This window comes from Tursiops truncatus, chromosome 14 (genome assembly GCF_011762595.2).
Source record: "Tursiops truncatus isolate mTurTru1 chromosome 14, mTurTru1.mat.Y, whole genome shotgun sequence".
Lineage (NCBI taxonomy): Eukaryota > Metazoa > Chordata > Mammalia > Artiodactyla > Delphinidae > Tursiops > Tursiops truncatus.
In genome coordinates, this window is record NC_047047.1 from 66,621,935 (window position 1) to 66,642,530 (window position 20,596).

The 20,596-nt window shown below is 49.4% G+C and overlaps 1 protein-coding gene across 6 annotated transcripts in view; it reads right to left on the reverse strand.

The window, feature by feature from the left end:
- Positions 1-20,596, reverse strand: part of PLB1 (phospholipase B1) — a 201,765-nt gene that overhangs the window by 47,734 nt on the left and 133,435 nt on the right. For all 6 annotated transcript variants that reach the window (XR_004521853.2, XM_033838805.2, XM_073791479.1 and 3 more), the window contains 9 exons: positions 16,336-16,394; positions 14,474-14,547; positions 12,919-12,962; positions 9,594-9,702; positions 6,354-6,405; positions 5,930-6,010; positions 4,688-4,753; positions 4,236-4,336; positions 2,153-2,234 (listed from right to left, as the gene is read on the reverse strand). Coding sequence is in view for 5 of the 6 variants with exons in the window: in XM_033838805.2 (XP_033694696.1) it covers positions 2,153-2,234; positions 4,236-4,336; positions 4,688-4,753; positions 5,930-6,010; positions 6,354-6,405; positions 9,594-9,702; positions 12,919-12,962; positions 14,474-14,547; positions 16,336-16,394 (668 nt within the window). In the remaining variant the exon portion in view is untranslated. The remainder of the gene's footprint in view (positions 1-2,152; positions 2,235-4,235; positions 4,337-4,687; positions 4,754-5,929; positions 6,011-6,353; positions 6,406-9,593; positions 9,703-12,918; positions 12,963-14,473; positions 14,548-16,335; positions 16,395-20,596) is intronic.

Sequence of the window (20,596 nt, forward strand, 5' to 3'; positions counted from 1 at the left end):
GTTACTTTCACAGCTTCCACCTGGGCTCAGTTCCAGAAGGACGAGTTACCCCAGTTCTGGCTCCCACTTCTCCCGGACTCTGCCATTTCACTGCTTGCCGGGTTTCCATCATTTGGACCAGGACCTTGGCTGGGGGGGGAAGTCAGGCTTCCACACCCAGAACATTACAGCAGTCACTTCAGAAGACATCATGACATCAAGAACACCGTCTTTTTCCAGGGTCAGCCAGAAAAAGAGTCCACATGCTGGGGATACCTCACCTCTGACCTCCTGGGGGGAGTCTCTTCCAGTTACACGCAGAGCCTTGAGGAAGGCAGAAGGTGCAATACCGCTAACTAGGTGTGTGACTTTCAGCAAGATGCTTTCCCTCTCTGGACCTCTATTTCCTCATCTGTAAGTGGAGGATGTTCACCGAGGCCTGGGCCATCCCTAAGTCCCTTTCAGGGCTGCTAGTGCCTCCGTGGGTCGGCCATAATGGCTCACAGTGGAGCCTCGCACCTCTTGAGAAATAAAGGAAATAGTGTGGAGAATGCCTAGCACACGGTGGTTATTAACAGCAATGAGCACCTCCAAGGAGAAGGATGGAATGATAGCTTCAGCAGGAAGTAGAGAGTCAGAGGATTCAGAGAGAGGGCATGACGGCGTCATGTGGCTGAGCTGTGAGCTTGTCCAGGATGCTAGATCAGGGTCTCCATGGTAACCAAGATCAGACCTGGGAACAACAGCTGGCCAATCTACAGAGGTCAGTGAAGGCCATTTTTGTGAATAGTCCTCCTTCTCTTTAGTTGCCCAGCATCTGGACTCACTTCCTATATTAAAAAAAAAAAAAATCCACTGTGTGAAGACCAGCCTGACTTGCACTGCAGAAGGTGAGAAACCCAGATGCTGGCTTTCCCAATGCCCTTCACACGTGCCCACGTGTCCCCCAGTAGATGCTCCCGCTTCAGGCTTTGGTTTGGAAGCTAGCGATAGAAAGGCAGAGGGACAGCACAGAATCCATTCTGCTGGGGGTGGCAGCTGCATCCAGGTCCTAGAAGAGCAGTGACAGTGGTGTCCAGGGTGTCTCCACTGGACTAGTTCCTTGGCCTGACTTTTATTCTCATGGCTTGGCTCCTAGAATTCCAAGACTTGCCATTTCTGGTGGCTTGGCCTCTGACCTTAGCTCTTCCAGGCATTCTGCTTAAATAATACATCTGGATTAATAATAAATAACAAATTAACCAGAATCGCATAAGCGCTTGTTGCTTGCACCCAAACCGCACCTGGAAAAGGTCTGCTTTCGTGGCCATAACCTCGGCTGCCTTCCCTCTCCTGGTGAGACATGGGCTTCCTCACCTGAGACAGGGGCACCTGCTCACGGCAGAAGGAAGTGCAGCTGGGGAGTCACCCACAGGGCTGGGGGATGGCCTCAGAGGACGATGAACAGAGGTTCATTCCCCTGAGCCCTGACACTGCTGGCAGATACGGCTGCCTTGAAAGAGGCTGCAGGGAAGGGTTCTGCTCCAGGGAGTCCATGGACTTGAAGGATGGATGCACCCTGGAAGCTGTCTGCAGCCCCCTTCAGAAGAGCTGGGAGACTACCACTGCTCTCTCGAGTGACTGGATGATTATTTGGGGGAGAACTCAAGAAAGTCAAGGGAGTCAGCTGCTCTGGTCAAAGATTTGATGGAGGAAGGCCTAAAAGGAACACCCCACAGGATGTTGGGAGAGCATCTGCTGACTTTCTTTCTCCCTGTGCACCCCAATAACACCTGTTCCCCCCCGAAGGGGAGGGCAGAGGGAATGCATGTTCTCTCACTGAATCCTCCAGACTCTCTTGGGCGGCAAGAGTTCCCCCAACCCCGTCCCCAGGAGTCAGAGCCTCATACTCATTCTCCGTGGACAATTGGAAATACTCATTTTCGTGTAAGGCCGGGAACTGAGATTTGGTGACGTGTGTTCAGTGACTCGGCTCTGTAACTTGAATCAAATACATTGAACCTGCTGTCTTGCGGCGGGGGGCAGGGGGAAGTATTAAAATCTGCAAACTGGTCAGTGGTAACGTCACACACAGTCGGGGTCAACATAACCTAAGTGTCTGTTGGTTTTCTAAGCAGAGGGATGAAACCACACAGCAGTTGCTGTGCAGTCTTGGAACCCTTTCCCGGCTTACCTGATACTTCTTGTTCACTTTGATGAGGGAGGCAAGTTCTGTTGAGTTATCATCAAACTTCAAGACACAGGGACACAGTTTCCTGCAGGCCAAACCAAAGAGATGCCCCATCCACCAGGACCCCCGGCTGAGTGCACGATGCAGAAGCGTTGGCTTGAGATTCAGAATATATTTAACTCGGAGGTACCAGAAGCCTGTGCTAACAGGGCCCTGGCTGGCTAACCTGTCAACTGTACCAGATGGAAGTGAAGAAAATTTCCCAGACCTGGATTTGCCCATGAAAATGAAGTAGTTACATCGTCTGACACCTGCAGGAGTGACTTTTACGGAGCTGCGTTACCTTATGAATGCTCGATAACAGTGTGGTACAGATGAGGCATGCCTCCTTTAAATAACAGTGACAACAATAATAACAACGCTAACACACACTGAATGTTTACTGTGCGAAGAGCTTTATGGGTATTCACTTGGTTAATCCTCTTAGCAATTCTAGAAGATGTATTTTCATCATCCCCATCTTATAGATGAGAAAACTGAGGTTCAGCATGGTTAAGTAGTTTCTCAAGGTCACACGGATGCTGAGTGGGGGAGCCAGGACTTGAACTCAAGTCTGCCTGGTCTGAACCTGAGCTCTTAATCCCTAGTTGAGCTGCTTCTGTCCAGTCCGCACCTCTGCCCTGACTAGCCAACCTGCAGATCTGGGCTTTTGGTCCAGGGGGAGGAGGTGATAATAGTGAGGATGGCTCAGCGTAGACTCAGGGCCACCAAGGAAAGCACAGCCACTGAGGCAGGACAGCTGAGAGCCAGGGAGTGCGGGGCACTGGAGAGGTGGCAGGACAAGGTGACCCTGAGTCTTCCTAACCCCACAGCCAGGGACTTGGCCATTCCAGGTTGGACTCTGAAACTTTACCTTTAATTGTCTAAAGACCTTGCAGTGATGGGCAGCCAGAGACTTTTGGGTGAGCTGCTCTGAAACGGAATGAACAAGCTGAACCCCCCGTGGGGCCCAGTGACTGGAGAGAGTGGGAGTAGGGGATGAGTCAGCAGCCGAAAATAGCACGCCTGACACCAGCTGTGCTAACAGGCATGTGTCACCCTGCAGCCATCCTCCCGCTGCCCACAGCATCCCCAGGCCTTCCGCAGGGGACCTGTCAGTCAAGGCCCCCAGGGCTGGTTTGGCATGGATCTCCAGGGAACAGCCCAGATACCCCTTCACTTCCCAGAGCAAATCTGGCCCTTGTGAATTATTCATTCAGTCATTCAGCAAACAGCCACAGAGCCCCTACACCGTGCTGGCAGTGACTCGGACACAGAGTTCAGGGCTTGGGGGGAGAGGCACACGGGCCATTATCCCGTGATGCGCTCAGGGCAGTGGTGGAGGCCTCTACAGAGCTGGGGAAGGGAGAAAGGGGGTGGGGGGCACAGCCACTGTGATCTGGGCTAATGGTCCGGAGGCGACCTTGCAGGAAGGAACGGTTCACGCTTGGGGTAGAGGGACGTCTTATTCCTGAGGCTCCTGGGTAACATTAGCAGGGGAGCCATCTTTGGCTCTGAAGGCTGGGCATGAAGGCGGCCTCTCGGGGCCAGGGCTCGGGCTCTTGCTGGCGGGGGATAAGACCGTCCTCTAGACCATGCTGATTCTGACTTGACCACCCTGTCTTTTAGAAAGTGACAATAGCCCTATCTTTTTGAATGCCCAGCCTGGAGCACCCATGCTGAACAGAGGCCCCTTCTGTCCTGGAGCTGGGCCTCTGGGAGGGGGCAGGGCACACTTAGAAGGAGGCCCTATCGGTGGCCAGTGAGACTGGCCCACAGAGGCTCGTTCCATCCGTCATGTTTTATTCTTCCCTCCCTGGAGGACCGAAGGGTGTCCTGAGCTGTCTGGCAATAGCAGCACGTTGGGTTGCAAACGCATGAACTCCGAGGGTACGGGAAGGCTGTCCTGGGGTGTCTCCTCCAGGCTAGACCACGGGGTCTTAGCACTCCTCACACTCCTGCCCTTGGTTTTTCTAACTAACCAGAGTCACTCTCTGCTGAGGGTCCCATGGCTTTTTCAGGAATAGGGGGAGAACTTCCAACTCACCGGAGGACCGGCCGCGGGCAGCTGACATTCTTCTCCTGGTACAGCTCCCTCAGGCTGATGATCTCCAGGATCTTTACCAGGTTCACAAACGCCCGAGGCACCTGAGCAAAGGCAAGGTCCGTCCCCAAGAGGATCGAGGCCAGGCTGCTCCAGCCTCTCACCTGGGGCTGGGGCCGGTGTCTCCCGCTGGGTTTCAGGTCTGTGGCCTTTCATCTGGCCCCAGCCACAGCCTTCACCCCTCTCCCCCCCGCCACCCCCAGCTCCCTGTTGACGCATATGTTCAGGCTGCTGGGGCCAGGACTGACAGCACGGTCTGCGCTGGTCTCCAGGAGAAGCGGACCTGGCAGGGAGGTCTCCGCAGGAAGCCAGAGCTGCCTCCAGGCTAAGACTGAGGCCCAAGGAGGAAGCCTGCGGCTGAGCTGCCCAGAGGCCGTGTGGCCTGGCCTCTGTACCTCGGCATGGAGGATATCCAGAGCCTTCCCGATGTTGTCCACGAACTTCTGTGGAGAATAGCGGACCTGCAGGAAGAGGAAATGTCTCTAACCCCATTCATCGCCCCACCTCTCGGTAGACCAGGACCACTTCCTCTCCTGGGTCCCCTCCTCCCTGTATTTCAGGCAGAATGGGCAACACTGAAACACAGGCTATCTTTTGGGGCCCTCGCCTCCACCCTCACCCCATGGTCCTCAGGCTTGAGGTGAAGGCTGTGACCCTCAGGGAAACACTCTTTCTTCTGCATGGAGCTACGGAAAGCTCTGGATCCACTTCACGTCAACTAGATGTGGGGCCTTCGCCACAGCACATCACACCTCTGGGCCCCTCTAAACTGGGGTGTCGGAGCAGGGGACCTCTAAGATCTCCTACAGCTTGAACACTGTTTGGTCCTAGGGGCTGATCACTTCTGATGGAACCTCAAGTGCCTGGGAAGCGAAAGCTCAATCAAATCACGTAAGGAGATTATGAGAGGGGAAGAGGGTCCTGCAAACCCCCCCACCAAGCATAAATACATTTTAATGGTGATTTCCCCTGATCTCGATACTTGTGGTCTTCAAACTTTTTAAAAGAGCAGTGGAACCCAGTGTCTGAATGAAATTTAGCCAAGAGCCTGCTCTACCAAATGGATCAAAGCCTCAAGGGAAGTGGGGGAGGGACCCATGGTCCCACCTCCCGCCCCGCCCCCACCCTGGCAGCCAGCAGCCCCCAGGCCCCACTGTGGGCCCTTCGCATTGTAGCTTGAAACCCCCAGACCCTGGTGACTTTGATGCCAGGAAGACAGGCCTTGAGGGGTCTGGCAGGCAGGGTCACCCCTTGGGACAGGTGCTCCCAGGCCACAGCTAGACCCACCACCGACAAAGCTTCTCATGTGTCTGGCCCAGCTGGAAAGTCTCCTGCTCTCTGTAAACCTCTGACGCCGCCCCTCCCTCCCCCAGCCCCCCAAATCCCACGGCAGTTCTGACCCCAGACCAGCTCTAGAAACACCTCAGGATGGTGAGTTGTCTGTACCTCCCTGCCCTGGCAGTGTGAGTTCATCACAGACAGAGCCTGTGTTTCGGTGTCTGTGTGGCCCCGGATACACTGCCCAGGCTGGGTCCATGCCCGACTGCCAGCCGAGTCCCAACCCAGCTGCACTGCTCCAGCGACCCGGGGTGGAAATCCTTCCCAGAGGAGTCCTGGGTGAGGGCCTGGAGACCTACCGGGTCTTTGCAGACATTACAGAGGTCGTTGCCTCCTATAAACAGGGTTATTATCTTCCAATCTTCCTGAAAATTTATATCCTGAAATGAACAGGAAACAAACAAGTAAAAGCCTTGCTCCAGAGTCAAGTCCAGGAAAATACAAAGAGCTGAATGCTGTAGGGATGGGTCCTCACACACAGGAGGGTTTAGTGGGGACATTAATCATTTCTGCTCTTTGGTTTGTGGGTCCTGAGGTCAGAGGTCACAGATGCTAAATCATTTGTTGTTGTTTTAAAGGTGGCCTCTCTGGATTCCCATGTGCCTTGTCCCCCCCACCCCCACCCCAGAGCTGACCCTCTCTGTCTCTATGATCCTCCCACCCACTCCCTCCTCTGGGCATCCTACCTCAAGTGGTCTCAGGTGCCACCTCCCCTAGACTTACCTCGTAATTCTTCATCAGATCCACCAGCCTCCTGGCCTGAACAGGTAAATCCCTGCAGGCACACACAGGAAGAAGTCATGTGACCAGCGGGGGCTGTGAAGCCGGGGTCGGGAGGGGACTTAGCAGAGAAATCGGGAATATGTAGCAGGAAAACTGGACTGAAGACCATGCCCTGTCACACAGCTCCTTCCCCACTCAGTCTCTGCTGGGGGTGGGAGTCGTGAGTGTGCCTTGGGAAGGGCAGAGCACCCTACATATGAGGGGGTGACTGTTAGCGGGACTGTTTTCTGATTGGCGTATTGGAGTTCATAGTTTTCTTTCTCTTCCAAGCCAGGCTCATTCAAGACAAACAGAGGGCTGCCTATGAGTGTTCCATGCCACACATGGCTATCTCTGCAGGTGCCAAGACCTCAGCCGCAAGGGTGCCCTCACTTTCAACGTGACATGGTTGAGTCAGACACACCTGGGTGTGACATTTAGTTGCCTCTTGCTAACTGTGGGAATGTGACTTAAATTCTCATCCAAAAGATAGGAGATAACCGCCCCCCCATCTTAATGGGTCTTAGTAGAGACGAGCCAAGCAGCCCCGTGGGGTAAGAGCCACTCCTGGTGCCAGGCAGCATATGGGTTTGAATCCTGCTTCCACCCCTGACCAGCTGTGAGACCTCGGCAAAGTACTTAACCTTGCAAACCTTCAGTTTCTTCCTTTGGAAGATGGGGATGACAAGCATACCTTCTTCACAGAGATGTTGGGTGAATTAAATAAGGTGCCCAGAAAGAACTTAAAAGAGCACACGGTAAACATCCATATTAGAAACAACCCATTGAATTATTTCTACCATCGTCACCATCACCACCATCACCATCACTAAAGTCCCTGGCACAGGACTCAGCAGGAAACATTAGTTGTCACCCTCTTCCTCTCTTAAGTATTAGCCCAACTGGCCTGCTCTTAGTCATAATAGGCTAGGTATCAGATCACCTGGGTGGAGACTCTGGGTAAACCCCTTCACCTCTCTGAGCCTCAGTTTCCTCATCTATCGCTCTGAAGTTAGCAGGGCTGCTGTTCTTTCTACGGACCAGAGTTTTGGATGATTACTTGGCCGCTCTGAGCCTCAAGATCATCCTTCAGAAAACATGGGCATCTGAGCCTCTGCTCTGTCCATCTCACAGTTACTGTTCAGAACACAAGAGATAACAAACGTGAGGGTACTATGTAACTGCACACGGCTATATACACATGAAGGGTCATTAGTGGACCTGTGGTAAAGCCTGGAGGCACAAAGATGACAGACCACGTGGTCGAGATAAGGCATTTGTTCAGGCCACTTCATCTCTCTGGGCTACAGGTTCTTCATCTGTAATGGGAATAGTAATAATAATCTGGAATAATAATCCCCAACTCTCCCCTACAACACAGGACATGCTTGGACAAATAAATGACTCACACGAACGAGCCCCAAGGCCTTGGGGAAATCAGGGAAGAAATCCGGGGCCATGTGAATCACACTCCATTTTTCATTACATTTATGCTTTCAGCTAAGCTTTCATTCTTGGATGCCTTCCTGACCTAATCATGCTTAGAACTGCCTCTCCTCTTACACCACCAGCTGAAATAGGCTTGGAAAAAAGCAAGATTAAGGTAATATTAACGTAAGCCTAAAATTTTAAGCAGTAAATCTGTAGCCTTTCACCCCCGCCCCACCAAAAGGAAAATGAAGCCACCGAATTCATTATAAAACCTATTAGGTTTCGTATGATCTCTGCTTCAGATAATCTGTCCCCTTTCCTGTCCTGAATAAATAAGATTTACTCTAGTCAGGGACTCGTAGATTCAGGATGGTGTTGAGAGCTGGGAGAATGATGTCGGGGATCTAGGAACCTAAACATAGGAATCCCTAGGAACTACACAGTAAAGTTCGTGATTGTTCTGGAAGAAATAGAGGACTAAGAAACAAAAAGGACCTTTCCATTTATTTTTCCTACATTGGATGTGGCACTCACTGGTTCTCTGACTGGCAGCAAACCCAGAGAAGTACTCAGGGTTCTGGGATGGTGGGGAGAAATGGAGCTGTAGGACCCAGGAAAGCTGACCCCGCTCTCTGGAACCCTCCATCCAGTGCCCCTGGCCCACGACTCAGTGGTCCTGTTGCTCGCTAACAGTTTACCCCAGGTGGGTCCTGCAGCCCTGCTGCACTGTTGCTGGGACCACCACCCTGTCTGTGCTATTTACAGCTCACCAGAACTTTCACTTTCAGCTTGGCACTGAGGGCTTCCCTGGTGGCGCAGTGGTTAAGAATCTGCCTGCCAATGCAGGGGACACGGGTTCGAGCCCTGGTCCGGGAGGATCTCACATGCCGCGGAGCAACTAAGCCCACGCGCCACCACTACTGAGCCTGCGCTCTAGAGCCCGTGTGCCACAACTACTGAGCCCTTGTGCCACAACTACGGAAGCCTGCAGGCCTAGAGCCCGTGCTCCACGACAAGAGAAGCCACCGCAATGAGAAACCCGTACACTGCAACCAAGAGTAGCTCCCGCTCGCCGCAACTAGAGAAAGCCCATGCACAGCAACGAAGACCCAACGCAGCCAATAAATAAACAGATAGATACAACATTAAAGAAATAAAAGATGTTTAAAAAAACACACCGAAAAACACGGCATTGAGCCTCCCAGCCGGCCCATGGGAGAGGTTCAGCCCCATCTCTTAGAGGCTAGGCTTAGAGAGGCCAGGGGAGAAACCAGGGCTCAGACTCAGACACTCCCCCACTCCCGCTGGCCCCAGGACTGGTGCTCTTCCCATGAACCAGGAAGGATGCAAAGCATGGAGCCTGAAAAAGCCTCCTGAAAAGCAAATCTGAGGAAGAGGGAGAAGGTGACACGCAAGACGGAGCATTGACAGAGTGGTGAGACTTGGGGCTCCGTGAGTCCACCTACGGCTGCGTCTTATGTGAACATCAGGCTTACAGACGAGGCAAAGGAATTTGCTCAAAGCATGTACCTGGCATCAGAATCAACGGTGACTAGCTCCTGAGGGCACGGTTGGTGGGTGAGCCAGCAGGCTTCCGCGTCCCACAGCAGAGGACACCCCCAAGAGAGCCCGCCCAGTCCAGCCTTTGACCCTCAGATCCTCCCCCTGGACCAAATCCGGAGCCTTTAGCCATACACCCTGGTCTAGGCTAAGCCCCCGACCAGGTTCCCGGGGACCCGTGTGGTTCACCCGCAAGGCTCCACTGCTCACTCAGCTCGGGCTCCTGCCACGGCCTGGTTTAGGAAGGCCCCAGGACTGTTTTGTCTTCCAGTGCCAAGAGAGAAACCCTTCAGGGAAGGGTTGAATTCCCGGAGGATGTCTGGAAATATAAGGAAAAGATGTTCGTCATCACTGCCCCAAGGCAATCTTCAGATTCCTTTGGTAAGTGCCAGGGGGTGCTGGCGACAAAGCAGAGCGCCCGCCCCACAGTCCTCACCCTTACTGTTCGCTTGGCCCCCAAAACAAAACGTCCAGCAGGCTGATGCCGGACCACGTGTGCGGCACACAAGGGCGCTCGATGAATTAGTGCTGGATAAACGCCAGTCTGGTTAAGGTGCTGCTCTCGGGCGCTTTGCTTTTTTCTCTAAATATGTAATCGCTTTACTGAGATATAATTCACATAACATAGAATTCACCAATTTAAAGTACAATTCAATAGCTTTTAGTACATTCATACAGTTGTGCCACCATCACCCCATAAACTTCAGAACATTTTCATCACCCCCAGAAGAGACTCCGTAGCCACTAGTGGTCCCTCCCCATTTCTTCCAGCCCCATGGCAACCACTAATCTACCTTCTATCTCTGTGGGTTTGCTTATTCTGGACATTCATATAAACGGAACCATACAATACAACACGTCCTTTGTGACTGGCTTCCTTCACTTAGCAAGTTATCAATGTTCATCCACGTTTAGCATGTATCAGTACTTCATTCTTTTTTACTGGCAAATAATATTCCATCGTATGGCTACAACTGTTCAACGTATTCTCTCATAATCCTTTTTATTTCTATACTTATGTATCCTCTTTCATTTCTGAGTTTTAGGCTCTCTTCCCACCATCCACCTTGGTCAGTCTAATTGCTCGCTGATTTGGTTCATCTTTTCAATCTCACACATTCTAATGCCTTTACCATGCTGGAGCTACACTTTTCACTCTGCAATCCCCCCCAGCTTGGCTGAAAACTCCTGAGACAGGGTCTGTGTACACCCCTGAGCCTCGCATGGGCTCAATAAATGTTTATGCACCGAATTAAGAAGAACTTAAAGTTCAGAAAGATTAGGAGAACTGTTAAAAGTCATACATTATTAAGAATAGAATCCTAGGCTAGAACCTGATCTCTCAGCTCGTGTTAGAGGGTACTTTCCCCAGACCTACAATCCACTAGGATGTGGGAAAGGAACTGGCTAGGTGTCAGTCAGGACTTTCAGGCATCATGCCATCCAGCAGAGCACTCTCTCCAACCAAGCACTGCTACAGGGCCTACACAACACAGATGGATTGAACTCATTCCTTGTGGCTCTGGGGACATCGTACCAATGGATGGCAATTACTCTGATCTACTCAGTAGAAGGAAGAGCTGCGAGATCACTCGAGCTATCTGAAAACGGAAGGGATTGTCCCAGACTCCCCATTACTGGAAGCATCCAGCATTGGCTAGCTAGGTACCTATCAGGAATGTCACAGAAGGCACTACTCATTGGACAGGACAAGAACTTGCTGGTGCACACAGTTACCTCTGCCAGGAACATTCAATCCCCTTTTCTTATCTGATGAATTCCAGTTCTTAAAGCCCTCTTTCAAAAGGCAGGGTAACAGCCTTCTTATTTATTTTCCCCTAAACTTTGTACATGGCTATAATTATTGGTACACATGTCTGTCTTTAGGGAGACGTGTCCCTAAAGAGACTTCAGTGATGTCATCAGGGCAGGGACCTCACCTCATTCTCCTGTTTCCCAAGCACCCAGCATGGGTGTATTTGCTGGATTACATTGAATAGGGAGTTGAACTGAGGTTCTGTTCTGACCCTATGTTCTCATAAGTTTTCCAACACATTGCCACGTGATTATTTCTCCATGGATTATCCAGTCCCTACAGCCAATCTGTCTTCACAACTCTGGTAAGGAAGTCTGAACAGGCAATGTTCCACTGCTGGGCTAAGCGTGTCAGGGCGTCCACCCAGATGACGCTGTCTTAATATTTTATAAATCATTTTAGTGAAAGATCTTGAGTCAGATGATTTCCAATCATGTTATCAACCACAATAGCATGGGAATCAGAGAGCCCAGCAAGTTGTGTATGCTGGCCCAGCTCATAGCCCAGGAGAAATGGGGAGGGACCACTAGTGGCTACGGAGTCTCTTCTGGGGGTGATGAAAATGTTCTAAAGTTTATGGGGTGATGGTGGCACAACTGTATGAATGTACTAAAAGCTATTGAATTGTACTTTAAATTGGTGAATTCTATGTTATGTGAATTATATCTCAGTAAAGCGATTACATATTTAGAGAAAAAAGCAAAAGCAACCCAAATCATCTCCTAGAGATGGCGGAGCTTATTCCTAGCTCTTGTGTGTGGACCTAGAAATAAGGAAGATGGGAAGTACTCGTGCCACAGAACTGTACCTACTTAAAATCAACAGGATTTGCAAATAGCAAGAACAGATAACACGCATGAAATCCAACCAGTTCTGCCCATGTGGCGATCAAACCACCTTTATCATCAAAGTCTTGGTGACTTAAAGCTCAAATAATTTCTTAGCTGCTAAAGATATATTACAGAGGGATAATTACGAGAAAAGTAAATGAGAATGGGACCGATTAAATTCCTCTCAGGCAAAATCGTTAGCCAGAAGATTTTAAGGGAAAATAATTCAATTGTAACATTTTTTTGTACGCGTACTTTAAGAACAAGCACTGTGCATGCACTAAGGAGAATAAAAAGATGAATAAGACCATTCAAAGAATGTAGTCAGGCTTAAAAAAAATCATTCCGAACAGGTTGTTGATGAAGTAATTTAAAGAAAAGGTTGCACCCCAAATATGGCTGTGTTTGCAGAGCCTGAACAAGGTAATTTCATCATCACTGCTGCAATAGCAGCGTTTCCTAAACCAACACCAGGAATTCAACGTCTTTGTATGCAGTGGTGCGTAATACAGCCCAAGCCTAGATCAACGCCTCCCCGAAAGGTGTTCTGCTCTGAATGACAGGCAAAGCAAACATGGGTTTCCTTTATTTCCTTCTTCAATCATTTCTTAATAATAACTTGCACTAAGGGTTGGCCTCAGCATTCTTTCCCTCTTACTCTCTTCCTTCCTCGGACAAATACAATTTCTCTTAAAAAAAAAAAAAAAGGCTTTAATCGCTCTCAAGCAACAGAGCAGGGCGACCGCCTCGGGGAAGCAGCGCCCCCTGCCGAACGCTGCTGTCTCCTGCCACCCTTCCCTGCCAAGCCCGCGGCCGTCGCCAGGGGGAGCTGCAGAAACGCGCAGGGCGGCGGCGAGCCCGCCCCGGACCCCCGGGAGCGCGTACTTACTGGGCAAGGTGGTGACGCTGCTGAGGTTCTGATCGCCGCCCGCGCTGCGTCGTCGTGGGGACAAGAAAGAAAATGAAGGTTAAAACGGCCAGCGACGCTGAAACACCTCAGACACCACCAAGACAGACCTTGCTCCTTCTGAGAAACGCCCTGGGGGCTTGGGGCTTGCCCTTTCCTCATTATTTTTGTATAAAAACTGAAAAACCAGAATACAGTAACTTCTCTCTCCTTTGCCCCACAAACCAGAACGTCCAAACAAAAAACTGGCTTAAACCGTCATGGCTGACTTTGAGCTTTGACCTTGAGGCAGGGGAATTAAGTGGGCCTCTTCAGCCCCATCTTCCAAAGGGGAAACGGCCCTTCCTTGGAGGCAGAGCCCAGCCTAGCGCCGACTAGCCACTGCAGCTGTGCATTATTATTATTAAAAAAAAAAAAAGTTTGCCTTCATGTTTCTCGTCCTGTTTGGCTTGGGGAAAACCCGGTTTTTAAAGGGTATCTTCTAGAGAGCAACCCATCTTCTGAGCCGCTTCTAAAATTCCAAGGAAATCAAAGTTGGATGGGTTTCTAGGCATGAAAATAAGCAGCATTCCAGAGTTGATTGGATTCCCTACTTTTCCATATCCCCTCATTCTCTGCCAAGTATGTCTGGGAACATTTCAAAGGTTCTCAAAACGTCTGGGGTTTAACTCTGTGTAGCATCGCCAGGGAGGATGCCAGGGATTCAACGCTCAGGTTCAAGCTGGTGCCAGAGATGCTGGATTCCAGGTTGAGGGAACACCGAACCTGCCCTCTCCTGCTTGGCATGAGCTGGGCTTTCATAGCAGAGGTGAAGCAGGAGCGCTGCTCCCCGCAGCCTGGGGCTGCCTGGGTTTGATTACAGGCAGAGCAGGAACAAGCCTGCACAAAACATACACGATGGGGGACGTGCTGCATTAGGGGTCAGGAGTCATCTACTCTACTTTTTGCTCTCTTACCATCTGACTGTGTGACCTTGGACAGGTTACTTGCCCTCTCTGAGCCGTGCTTCATCATCTGTAAAATGAAGGCCCTTTAATAATGATCCCAGCTACCATTTATACCTACCTTTGTGTCAGGCACGGTGCTGGGCATTTAAATTCTCTGTAAGCCTCGCGACAATGCTAAGGCAGTATTATTGTCTCTGCGTCAAAGATGAGACCAGCTCAGAGAGGTTGAATAACTTACCCAAGGTCACACAGAGCGGGCAGCTGGGGCTCCTACACAACCCGGGTTCTGAAGGCTGCTGCCTCCTGCTGAGGTGACTGCCCAGAGGGAGAAAGGCAAGCCCAAACTTTTCCAACCCAAACGTCTGAGTAGTTTTTCCCCTAAACTCCTGCTCAGGTCCTGGCTTGTTTTGGGGGAATATCTGGTTTGGGGAAGCTGATAAATACCTTCCTTAAATTAAACCTAGAAATTTCTCGTGGAAAAGCACTAGGTTGACTCATCCTTCTGCTAGAGAACTTGTTTTCTACATGCTCAGGGGTCCTCCCCTGCCCTGCGACGGGGCGTCTCTGGGCCTTGCCACGCCTGCACTTACCTCCAGGACAGACCTCGATACTGAGTTAAGACGTCCAGGACGTCCCCAGGCTTGGATCCGGCCCCATTACCTGCCTGAAAGGGAACCACAAGGGGGTGAATTCCTTGCCTGCTCACCAGAGGGTCTGTGTTCTCGTCCTGGCTGGGCCGGAATGTCCAGCACTTTAGAATCTAGCGTCTTAAGAGCACCACGTCTTGACCTGCATCCTGCCTCGTCAGAAACGAGTGCTACTTCCCGCTGGGAATTCTGGGGCCCTCCAAGGGCAGCCTCACCCTAAGAAACCCTGCCCGGACCCTAGGCTGGCAGAAGCGCTCTGAAAATTATACTGCAGTGTACACTTTTCCAGAGGACACATTTCAGGGCCCCATTTTCCTCATTTTTTAAAAGTCGTGAACTGTATCAGAAAGGGAAGTATCCTGTAATCCTTTGATGTGAATAGGTCTCACATATGTACAACTGGAAAAATTAAAATGAAACGCCACATACCTATTCCTCAGCTAAAGAAAGAGCGGGGTCTTTTAAAACCACACCCTGACACACTCTGCAGGTGCACGTCCGTTGCCTAAAGCACGTTATTTCCCAGCAGAGCCATTCCAAAGGTCATGCCGAGGGCTAGCCTCCCAGGCAGCCTGTGGGGAGGGCTGGCCTCCGGGAGAGGAGCCTTGCTGCCTCCCCAGGTAGTCCTGAACAGCTGGGCTGATTCTGTTTTTTGTTTTTGTTTTTTTTTTTTTTGGCCACACCTCGGCTCCTGGGATCTTAGTTCCCCGACCAGGGATAGAACCTGGGCCACAGTGGTGAAAGCGCTGAGTCCTAACCACTGGACGGCCAGGGCATTTCCAGCTGCGTCAGGCCACACCCAGCAGGAAGTGGCTAGGATGAGCCGTGCTGCCTGTCCTTCCCAGAAGGTTAAGAGCTATAGGGCCTTCGGGGTGAAGAGTACCTGAGGGGTCATGGAGGAGACGGCTACAGGGCAGGGAAAGAATTCTGGCCTCAGAATCAGGACCTGGGAGTCCTGTCCTCACCCAGCAGTTACAAGCTATATTGGCTGCGGTACTCACTTCGCTTCAACCGGCTTCACCTCTTTTGTTGGTTTCAGTTTGAGGAGAGTCATATGGCCCAGGATTTCGTTGAGGATATTGAGTGAGATCATATCAATGTGAAGAGGCCACAGACATGAAAGGTGTCAGCTGGTATTTGGGGGAAAATTCAGCTGGAGGCCCTCGATTCTACTGATCCAGAGAACAGCAGCTGGACTCCTCTGTAATGAGTCACTGTGGACCTGAAGTTCGAGAGCTTCAGAGCCCCCCTACCCTGGCTCTCTAAGGACTTGATTCTGCTTTTTCTGGATAGCTTTTTGCTGGGCCTGGGAGGTCACCACAGCCACCTGCAGACATAGTCTGGGTCATCGTTAGTACCTCTGTCTTTTCCACTGACCCCGGTTTTCTCACCCCTCCCCCATTAGTACTCGTTCCTGTCCCATCATCCCATTGCCCTTGGGACCTTCCCTTCGCTTTCCTACATGGACAAAACAAAGCACCGGGTCTTTGAAGGGGCCCTACACCCCACCACCGACAGGCTGTGCGGTTTGGGCTAGGTTACTTTCATTTCAGGGGCTCCTTCTGGCGTCCCCCCACTTCCTGCTCTCTCCTTCATTCCCATGTTAGGAGAGGAAGGATGAGGTTAGAATGGAGGTGAGAAAACACGATGGGCCAGGGAATGCTGGATTCCAGGGTGGGCATGGAGGTGGGGAGGGACTGAGGTTGGGACCAGAGACGGCAACGCTTAAGGTCCAGGAGTGAGATTCTCCTATTGACCAAGATTGTCTCCTCTCCTGCCCCTTCCTTCCACTGTCAGTAACTCACCGTGAGCGAATCACCCAGGGCTCCGATGACCTTGATGTCAGCCAGCTTCAGCCTGTGAACTGAAAACAAAGATGAACAGAAGGTGGGCTTCTTGTCTCCTCTGAAAACAAAGGAGCGTCTTCCAGGAAAACTGAGACAAAGTAGAACAATTCAGCTTGGACAAAGATATTAAAAGGCCATCCTTGTCCTAAACCTCAGCAGTAGCAGCCGTGGAGCCTGACTGCCAGTCTTCTCCGTGGGGCGCCTGGACACAGGGCTCGGGAGCTGGAAGGTGGCCCCACTTTCGGAGAGGTGTCTGCTGGTGTTGGGTGACCCTGACGCCACAGGTGGGCAGTGACTCTCAGGGCGTGAAACAGCCCCTGGCGACATGATCTGGGAGTAAGGAGGGGATTGTGGTGGAGGTGAAACCCATACTTCATCCATTCTAGGATCTGTTGATAGTTGGGATAAAATATTATACCATCTTATTAGAAAAAAATCAGCTCGGTTTTTATGAAGGGAAAAGGGAAACGCCTTTATACTACGGTTTTTTAAAAACACTATGACAACCACTATCAAGGTGACGTTCACATCACATAAAAGGAACCATTTTAAAGTCCACGATTCAGTGGCACTTCGTACATTCTCAATGTTGTCCAACCATGACCCCTATCTAGTTCCAAAACGTTTTCATCACCCCCAGAAGAGACCTGTACGCACTAAGCAGTCATCCCTCACTCCCGCCAGCCCATGGCAACCACTATCTGCTTCCTCTCCATGGATTTACCCATACTGGATATTTCACGTAAATGGAATCATAAAATGTGACCTGTGTGTCTGGCTCCCTCCACTTTGCCTAATGTTTTCAAGGTTCACCCGTGTTGTAGCAGGTGCCAGCACTTCCGTCTTTCTTATGGCTGATACTCCACTGTGTGGATAACCACATTTTCCTATTCCTTCATCTGTTGAGGGACATTTGGGTTGGTCCCATCTTTTGGGTACTGTATATAGTGCTGCTATGAACATTCATATACAAGTCTTTATTTGAATGCCTGTTTTGAATTATTTTGGGTATATACCAAGGAGTGGAACTTGGTGGGCCATAGGATAATCCTATGTTTAGCTTTCTGAGGAAAGCCCAAACTGTTTTCCATAGCCTGCTACTATTTTATCTCTTGAGTTTAGGCATGTGCTGTGATGTGGCTAAGCAGCTACTTACTTGTATGACAAACATATTGGCCACCGAGCAGTGGCTGGGGAGCCTGGGGACAAAACCGTGGTCAGAAATGGAGAATGTGCTCAGGAAGCTCACAGGATAAGCAGGGAATGAGAAACATCCATAGTTATAATAACTTATAGGCTGATGAATACTATGGGAGGTAATACAGTGATAAGAGGTTCAGGAGCTGGAGGGATGATTTACGCTCAGAGGTGTGTGTGTGGTGGGGGAGGAGAGTTTAGAGCAGGCCACATGGAGAAGGTCATGTCTGAACTCAGGATATGATGAGATAAGGATGCGGTGTGGTAAATCGTGTGACGTCCATAAAGAACGGATAGTTGTACAGTTTGACTTAAGTGAAGGGCATGGGAAGGAGACTATCAAGAAATAACACTGGAACCATAAACAAAATGAAAAAACAACCTACAGAATGGGAGAAAATATTTGCAAACGACGCATCCAACAAGGACTTAATTTCCAAAATATACAATATACAAACAGTTCATACAACTCAACAACAACAAAACAAACAACCCAGTCGAAAAAATGGGCATAAGACCTAAATAGATATTTCTCCAAAGAAGAAATACAAATGGCCAATAGGCACATGAAAAGATGCTCAATATCGCTAATTATTAGAGAAATGCCAAATCAAATGGTACAATGAGGTACCAACTCACACCGGTCAGAACGGCCACCATTAAAAAGTCTACAAATAACAAATGCTGGAGAGGATGTGGAGAAAAGGGAACCCTCCTATACATATGGTGGGAATGTAAGTTGGTGTAGCCACTATGGAAAACAGTATGGAGGTTCCTCAGAAAAAAAATTACCATATGATCCAGCAATCCCACTCCTGGGCATATATCCAGACAAAACTCTAATTTGAAAAGATACATGCACCCCCATGTTCATAGCAGCACTATTCACAATAGCCAAGACATGGAAACAAACTAAATGTCCTTCGATAGATGAATGGATAAAGAAGATGTGGTACATATATACAATGGAATACTACTCAGCCATAAAAAAGAATGAAATAATGCCATTTGCAGCAACATGGATGCAACCAGAGATTATCATACCAAGTGAAGTAAGTCAGGAAGAGAAAGACAAATACCATATGATACCACTTATATGTGGAATCTAGAATATGACACAAATGAACCTATCTACGAAACAGAAACAGCCTCGTGGACAGAGAGAACAGACTTGTGGTTGCGAAGAGGGCAGGCGTTGGTGGAGGGATGGAGTGGGAAGTTGGGGGTTAGCAGATGTAAGCTATTATACAATATATGGAATGGATAAACAAAAATGTCCTACTGTATAGCACAGAGGACCATTCAATAACTTATGATAAACCATAATGGAAAAGAATATTAAAAAAAGAATGTATCGATATATATATATATGTATAACTGAATCACTTTGCTGTATAGCAGAAATTAACACAACACTGTAAATCAACTATACTTCAATTAAAAAAAAATAACATTGGAAATGTATGTTAGGGCCAAAGGCCTTTTATGCCTGGCTAACAAGTTAGGAGCGTAACATGAAATATTACACATATATACACACACATACACACATATATATATATATTTACTTGCATATATACGCCTGTCCTATATCTATCTACCCCTTTACCTTATATACATATGGACATGAACCCAAGTGCATTTTGGGAATCACACTTAAATTCCTTCTGCCATATGTGGCTCTGTCCCCTCAAATCACAAGTTCACCTCCCACTCCCCCGGGGCACCTCCTCCCATAGTCACTCCAACTTTGACACAGCTCCATCTTTCCTCAGATGTGCCTTTCATGGTCTCTAGCGGCGCGATGTTGCAGTAACTTGTCAATTAGCTTTCAGCCTTGGAAGAAGCCTAATAGAGCATTTGTACCACAGGGTGACCCACTACTTCAGTGGGGAAAGAAACCCATCATTTCAGTGGACCACTGCTTAAGATGGATAAACTGAAATCTGTCTGCCAGGAGGCTCTCTCGACAGCCCTTCTTTACCAAGTAACTCTATAACGAGGGCAGTAAAACACAGAGAACAAGATGCTTTCGACACCAGCAGGCTACATATAGCCTGCTTCACTCATCAACATCCAAATCATGGTGTATAATCACACCTGCATGGGAAGCTGTGTTAACAGTCAGTGGGATCAATGTTCAAAGAGATCTCTAGGTCTTGCCTCCTTCCATGGAGACATCTTGTCTACCTGACTTCCATGCTGTCTGCAGATGTGGAACTGCTGCTCCCACTGAGGATTTCCTCTCATTGGAAAAGGAAAAGTCCCTGCCTCTTCCCTATGACAGCATGCAAAGTAACACATGCATAGCTGTGAATGTGTGTATGCAAAATATAGAGATTAGTGGTCTTCAAATTCGAGCATGCATCAGAATCATCTGAGAGCTTGTTAAAACACAGATGGTTGGTTGCCACCCTCAGAGTTTCTGATTTAGTAGGTCTGGGGTGGGCCCAATCCTATGTGGTTAGGAGAACATTATCAAATCACAAAGCCAGCTGCACACATTAGCACACATCAACGGGGCCAAGCCTGAGAACTTTCAAATGACCTCTTCTCAAAGAAATGAGGCTCTGGGTAAAAAAGGCAACAAAATGGAAAATAAGACCTCCTCCCTTCAACTCTAGACGGTTTATTTTAGCTCCTGATGGCGACAGTCAATCACCGTATTCTTGTTGCCATGATGTGTAATACAGTGAATTCTGTGAACACTAACTGGTGTGTCAAGGCTAGGGAACATCTTTGGGGCTAGTAAAATGTGGAAGAGATGGATAGATTTGCTTTGAAAGCACATTGCAGTTTGCTAAAGGGGCAGCTGAAACTGGCCATTCCTGTCTCCTAAATTTGTAGCAGGCAGAAAGGAAACACACATATATGCGCGCACTCGTGTATGTCCACATCTACGCGTGTGTGTATACACGTGTAGATTGGTGGGTATGTTGGGAGGGGTGGTTTTCTGTTGGTCATTCTGTAAGGAATGATCTGTAAGAGATAATAAACCAAATGAACCAAGTCTAGATGGGAG